The sequence below is a fragment of the Nanorana parkeri genome, unplaced genomic scaffold (assembly GCF_000935625.1).
Source record: "Nanorana parkeri isolate BGI_ZX_2015 unplaced genomic scaffold, ASM93562v1 scaffold339, whole genome shotgun sequence".
Taxonomy (NCBI): Eukaryota; Metazoa; Chordata; class Amphibia; order Anura; family Dicroglossidae; genus Nanorana; species Nanorana parkeri.
The window spans coordinates 611909-619151 of NW_017306607.1; the positions used below are offsets into that span (position 1 = coordinate 611909).

The 7243-nt window shown below is 46.5% G+C and overlaps 1 protein-coding gene across 1 annotated transcript in view; it reads left to right on the top strand.

Annotated features, from left to right (window-relative positions):
* The window catches only part of DYNC1H1 (dynein cytoplasmic 1 heavy chain 1), a 77830-nt gene that overhangs the window by 29211 nt on the left and 41376 nt on the right, over positions 1–7243 (top strand). The window contains exons 26-35 of the mRNA XM_018558435.1: positions 21–221; positions 342–624; positions 710–810; positions 906–1065; positions 2397–2637; positions 3532–3715; positions 4378–4590; positions 4934–5172; positions 5727–5883; positions 6614–6841. Coding sequence (XP_018413937.1) covers positions 21–221; positions 342–624; positions 710–810; positions 906–1065; positions 2397–2637; positions 3532–3715; positions 4378–4590; positions 4934–5172; positions 5727–5883; positions 6614–6841 — 2007 coding nt within the window. The remainder of the gene's footprint in view (positions 1–20; positions 222–341; positions 625–709; positions 811–905; positions 1066–2396; positions 2638–3531; positions 3716–4377; positions 4591–4933; positions 5173–5726; positions 5884–6613; positions 6842–7243) is intronic.

Here is a 7243-nt window from a genome sequence, read left to right on the forward strand (position 1 = left end):
TCTTGTTCTTAAACATGTAGGCGCAGCTGGTGGTCCTCTCGGCTCAGATTGCCTGGTCAGAGAATGTTGAGTCTGCTCTCAACATCATGTCAAATGGTGGAGGAAGTGACACCAGTCCCATGCAGTCTGTGATGACCAACGTGGAGGTTACACTGAATGTTTTGGCAGATTCGGTGTTGATGGAACAGCCACCATTGCGCAGAAGGAAGCTCGAGCATCTGGTAAAGCGCTTTTATTCCCAATAAGATGTGATTTAAAAAAAAAAATTTTTTTCACTTTTAGTTAAAATATTTGGCGCTTATACATTTGATATAATTTTATAATATATGGTAACTTCACAGATCACAGAGCTGGTTCACCAAAGAGGTGTCACAAGATCTCTGATGAAGCTCAAAGTGGACAACAACAAGTCCTTTGAGTGGCTGAGTCAGATGAGGTTCTACTTTGATCCGAAGCAGACAGATGTCCTGCAGCAGCTCTCCATCCAGATGGCAAATGCCAAATTCAACTACGGCTTTGAGTACCTGGGTGTGCAGGACAAGCTCGTACAGACCCCTCTGACAGACCGCTGCTATCTGACCATGACTCAGGCTCTGGAGGCCAGGCTTGGAGGGTCACCTTTTGGTGAGTATAGCGTGCTGTATGAAGTATGACCCTGTGCACTGCTGTCTTATTTGCAGCTTACTAACTTGCCTGTCCTTTAAATCAGGCCCTGCCGGTACTGGAAAAACAGAGTCCGTCAAGGCCCTCGGACACCAGCTTGGCCGCTTTGTGCTGGTTTTCAACTGCGATGAGACCTTTGACTTCCAGGTAGAATTTGTTTAGTCTGTTATAACATGATCTGCGGACTGTAATTTGAAAGCTGACTTTGGATCACTTTAACCTCTCTTGTACTTTCTTTGTAGGCTATGGGCCGTATCTTTGTGGGTCTGTGCCAGGTCGGAGCTTGGGGCTGCTTTGACGAGTTCAACAGATTGGAAGAACGCATGCTGTCTGCTGTTTCTCAACAAGTCCAATGTATCCAGGAGGCACTGAGAGAGCACTCCAATCCAAACCGAGACAGGAGTAAGATATTATTATTTTTATTTTTTTTTTTTTTTTAAAGTGGATCATTCATTACGAACATACACAAAAACTTGCGACCAATGTCCCTGTCCATGTTCATACGACATTTCATACTTACAAGTGCACCATATGATTTCACTTTCTGTTTTCATGTATAAACTGTTGTGTAATTGCCAAAATGGAATATGTCATAGAGAACATTGAAAAAAGTTTACTTCTTGGTAGGGATGCAAAGAGGCGGGTTTTTCGGTATCGAGTACCGATTTATTTATATTTCGGTACTTGCCGATACGTCCGGTAGCAAAGAGCCGGCTTCCCGGGCAATCAGGCTTCTTGATTGCCCGGGAAGCCGACTCCATGCGGTTTGGCCGGCTCATTGCTGATTGGCCGGGAAGCTGGCTTCCCAGCCAATCGGCTTCGAGGCCGGTCAAACAGATCTGACAATATGATGACACGACCCCCCCACCCTGCAGGCACCTCATTCCCCTCACATAGATCCTTGGCGGCAGTCATTCCCGTACCAGTCCCTCAGCCGGCTGGGCCGACAACGCTCTCCCGGATCATCCCACGTCTCCTGTGTGTACAGCGCCCACGTGATTGGTCCTCAGCCTGCTACTGCACATGCGCAGACTGCCCAGTGCTCTCATTCAGAAATCCTGTGCATGCGCAGTAGCAGGCTGAGGGCCGATCACATGACCGCTGTACACATGGGAGACTTGGTCAGAGCTTGGAGAGCGGTGTCTGACCAGCTGGCCGAGGGACTGGTACGGTAATGACTGCTGCTAAGGATCTATGTGAGGGGAATGATTTGTCTGCAGGGTGGGGGTCGTGTCGCCATATCCGATTTGTTTACACGGTTCGGCTGGGAAGCCGGCTTCTCGGCCAATCGGCATGGAGCCAGCTTCCTGGGGCTATGCTCCCTCGCGGCACTGCTGATCAGAGGAAATCTCCCTCTGACCGTAAGTTCCGGTATCTGGAAAGGTATCGGAGCATTTGGGAGAGTACAAGTACTCGCCCAAATACTCGGTGTCGGCACAGATACCAATACTAGTATCGGTGCATCCCTACTTCGTGGTTTAGTTTCCTCACTGGCTCTGTAGTTTTGTTCTTCAGATATGACTGTCACGTGACCAGCACAGCAAGAACTGTAGTAGCTAGATATACTATGTGGTTTTGTCTGAATGCTGAAAGGAATATTGAGCAGGCAGCTCCCATAATTTAACAGGGGGGTATTTGTTTTTTCTACATACTTAAATTGGTTTACAAGATGAGGTAACAACATAAAATTGTACTGTTGCAATATCTGAGTTGCATGTTTTGTTCTTTCTTAGGTTACATGATCACTTGTGAACTGCTGAACAAGCAAGTGAAAGTCAGTCCTGACATGGCCATCTTCATCACCATGAACCCTGGATACGCCGGAAGATCCAACCTGCCAGACAACTTGAAGAAGCTGTTCCGCAGCTTGGCCATGACCAAACCTGACCGCCAACTGATCGCACAGGTCATGTTGTACTCTCAAGGCTTCCGTACAGCAGAAGTACTCTCCAACAAGATTGTGCCTTTCTTCAAGTGAGTGATTTTATTCACGATTTAAAGAAGAAAAAAAAAATGTATCGGAAGCTACAACTAGAATAGATGGTGATTGCCCCTTTTTTTTTTATTTGTTTAGCATGTTTTAGAAGCAAGGGTTTCCTTAGCAGGTTATCAGATGCTAGTGTCAGCTTGGTTGTCCTGTATTCTCTGCTGACCTAAAAAAAAATCATCTTTTGCCCCATTCACACAGAGATCGGCCAGCACGTACAGCTCCGTGCGTGCAAAGCCGATCGGGAAGCTCCTGGGAAGGACAGGTGCAGCGTGTGATTACTACGCAGCCCCCGTCTTTCTCTATGGGACTACTCGGCCGTACACCCTCCTACGCTCACCTCAAGTGCAGGTCCGTAGGGGTGCGTAGTTCCTGGCTCAGACGCAGACAGGATCCATCCTGTTGGGTAAATTGTAAAGACTCACCGGGCAGACCGCCCATTTGAATTCTTGTCATTTTTCCTTGATACATTTCATGATGACACAGTGAATGGATTAGGTTTTGCATCGTCAACACTCATTTGAAATCAGGAGGCCACTTGGATGGGTGACGAAACATCTTTTTAAAAATTATTATTTATTATTATTCAGGATTTATATAGCGCCAACAGTGTGCGAAGCGCTTTACAATATAAGGAAGACATTACAATCACAATACAATTCAAGACAGGATGGTAAGGAGGGCCCTGCCCGTGAGGGCTTACAGTCTAAAAGGGAGGGGCTAGTGATGCATGAGGAGGTAGCTGTGTGGGGATGAATTGTTTGGGAACGTGTTCAGCATTTCAAGACTAATACAGTTGACTGCGATGCTAATGGCTATAGAATGATAAATGAGAACCTTCATAGACTATATATAACATTCACGTTTTCCATTTTCTTCAGGCTGTGTGATGAACAGCTGTCGTCTCAGAGCCACTACGACTTTGGTCTGCGAGCTTTGAAGAGCGTCTTGGTGAGCGCTGGCAATGTCAAGCGAGAGCGCATTCAGAAAATCAAAAAGGAGAAGCAGGAACGTGGAGAGGCTGTTGATGAAGGAGAAGTTGCAGAATACCTGCCTGAGCAAGAGGTACTGTTATGTATTTATTTTTTTGGTGCCATCGCCTGCCGTGTTTCCCCGAAAATAAGACACTGTCTTATATTTTTTGGGGCTCAAAAAACACACGGTCTTATTTTCGGGGTAGTTCTTATTTTTTTTTAATGTACAATCCACACTTATTCATGTACAGCAGTCCAAATGTATTCATGTACAAAAATATGGTGATCAGGGCAATCAGGGGGTGCCGTACCTTTCCAAAAGCTATTTGCTAACCAATCGCTGGCCAGAATGAGCGAAGTGCACTTTCACTATCGATTCCTCACAGATGGAGTGCATTTGGTATCACTCCGCCTGTGACAGGAGCCAGCGCTATAGAGGAAGCATCGGCTTATGTGTCTCTGCTCCCTCCGGTGCCGCCTCGCTTCCTCTAGCTCTGGCTTCGTTGGCACTGCTGATTTCTCTCCCGGGGCTCTTCAGGTTCCCCCTTATGCCACCACCGGCCCTGGGAATGGTCACAACTAGGTCTTATTTGCAGGGTAGGTCTTATATTTTAGCAATTCACAAGAATAGTACTAGGTCTTATTTTCGGGCTAGGTCTTATTTTCGGGGAAACAGTGTAGTAAGCTTCGTAAAGGGGTAAAAACATTGAACATTTTTGTAATTTGTACACTTTTTGCTTTTTCCCCCTGCAGATTCTCATCCAGAGTGTTTGTGAAACCATGGTGCCCAAACTGGTAGCAGAAGACATCCCGCTTCTGTTCTCTCTGCTGTCTGATGTCTTCCCTGGTGTCCAATACTACCGCGGTGAAATGACCGCACTTCGGGAGGAGCTCAAAAAAGTCTGCCAGGAGATGTACCTGACCTACGGAGATGGAGAAGAAGTTGGTGGCATGTGGGTGGAGAAGGTAACGAGTTAGAGCTTTCTTTGAAAATACTTTTTTTTTTTTGTTAATACTGAAAGTGTGTTTGGAGTTTGAGATCCTCTAATCAGGAGGCTAGTCGTGTCTGCTTATTTGGGCTCCTTGGGGGGATATCTGAGTGATGTCGGCCATTGTGGGCTCAGAATAAACAATCTATATTCATACTCGCTGTTGGCTTTTGTGAGAGCAGAATGTAGGCGAGGCGCATAATAAACTCACGGGGCAACAGAAAGGGGGTTAAACCTTTGCATGCCACTAGTGCTACAGGTATCTTGTGGAAAACACTGCTAAAGGGCTGTTTGTTCACTAGTTTTTCTCTTCTTCTTAGGTCCTTCAACTCTACCAGATCACACAAATTAACCACGGCCTGATGATGGTTGGTCCCTCTGGAAGCGGCAAGAGTATGGCCTGGAGAGTGTTGCTGAAATCCCTGGAAAGATTGGAAGGCGTAGAGGGAGTTGCTCACATCATCGACCCTAAAGCTATCAGCAAGGACCATCTGTACGGCACCCTGGATCCAAACACCAGAGAATGGACAGATGGGCTGTTCACCCACGTCCTCAGAAAGTAAGTGTTCAAACATCCATCAAGCCCAGCAAACCGCAGGTCAGGTCAGTGATATACGCAGAGAAGGCTCCAGGCAGCCAGGGATTATAGCTGTAATGTTGGAGCAGCAAATCTCTGGTCTGGAAGTCTGGTTAGGATACTGCAAAGGGACCCTGCAGAAACGATCCTTGTATTTACCCAGAAGGAGCAGTTTCGATCTGCTCTGAGTGAACAAATTTTGATAATTTGTCAGATCTAACAGAGAAGGTCGAGAATCCGACCTACTAGGAGGCTCTTCTAAAACGTAAATCTTCATCTTCCTGTCCCGGGCAGGAGCCGCTTCTGCTCTTATTGTTTATTGGGGGGTACAGGAGGACCTGTGGGTCTAAAACTCTGAATAATTCGAGATTGGCCACATGTTCACCCAGAAGGATTAACCTCTCTTACTTGCAGAAACCTGCAGGCCTTAGCTTAGAGGGTGACACTGCAGATCCTCTGGTCTGCCTTCTTTTGTTTTATGAGAAATTCATTGCACTGGTGACCTTTTTATAACTTTAACATTTTCTGGTTTGTAGGATTATTGACAATGTCCGAGGAGAACTTCAGAAGCGCCAGTGGATCATCTTCGATGGTGATGTGGATCCTGAGTGGGTTGAGAATTTGAATTCCGTCTTGGATGACAACAAACTGCTGACGCTTCCCAATGGAGAGCGTCTAAGCCTGCCGCCAAATGTAAATATTGATGACCGAATTTATGCAAATTATTTTTTTTAAAGGAGAACTATGGGGTTAGGGCTTTTCCCCATAATTCTTCTAAGGGTAGTGGGAGGACACAAACTAGCGTCCTCCTGTCACCCAAAGCTCAGTATACCACGAGCTACAGCTCGCTATATACTGAGACGCCGCAGCCGGGACAGATCCTGGCATTACTGTCTGGATCCACCCAGCTGCGTGAGTGACAGCTGGCTCTGCCTATGTAGAGGCAGAGCCAGCTGTACCCGCCCCTCCCCCATCCGTTCCGCCAGTCAGTGCTGGAGGATCGGACATGATCGAGAAGTGAGCGAGCGACGGTATGTGTTCGCTCACTTCCCGATCTACTGAGCCCACGTGTGACAGTTTCAATGTCACAGGTCGGTTAGAACTATGAGGCTGAGTGATTTTCACTCGCCTCATAATTCTCCTTTAACGTTGAAAGCATTGGGCAATCCTAGCTTAGGACTGTGTTTGTTTGAATTTTGGCAAATCCTTTTTCTGACTTTTCTTCATTTCACTCCAAGTCTTGCCCTTCTTTTTGCTCGTCCTAGGCAGGTTCTTGCAGCTTGATGTTCTCCAACTCTTGGGGAAACTGTAGCTCCAAGCTGGCAGTTTCACATTTTAAAGCTCTTGTAATATTTAAAATATTGGGGTGTTGTGAGCATAGAACTGAGGTTTTTGTATTCAGATGGCTTGGTTGATTTTCTAGGTGCGGATCATGTTTGAAGTCCAGGACCTGAAGTATGCTACTTTGGCAACCGTTTCCCGATGCGGCATGGTCTGGTTCAGTGAGGACGTCCTGAGCACAGACATGATTTTCAACCATTTCCTGGCCCGGATGCGCAGTATTCCACTGGATGAGGGAGAGGATGAGGCTCAGCGCAGAAGGAAGGGCATGGAAGATGAAGGAGAAGAATCTTCTTCTCCAATGCTCCAGGTAGGTGTAAAGCACAGCTGTCCTTCATGTTTCCTGGTTGTGGGAGTCCAGGGATGGAGCACTAGTTTGTAGGGTTGCAGAGCCAATCTGTGTGTGTTATATCTTCCAGCAGTTTTGCTAGCTGCATAACGGGGTGGATGATCTCTCACTGGGGAGGGGTAGCCCATGCTGGTGGTTAGTGTTGACTGAGAGCATGCATAGAGAAATAAAAGGAGAGGTGAAGTCTCCCAAGGAATGTACACGTTTCATTGACAACTGGGATTTCCTCTCAATTACTGTGATGTCATCTAATGAGGAAGTCATAAGTAATATTACAAACTCAAGCTGGGTTATTACTCTTCCCCACTCTTATCTAAAAACCCCCCAAAAATGTTCTGTAATACCACTTTTTAATAATTTGTT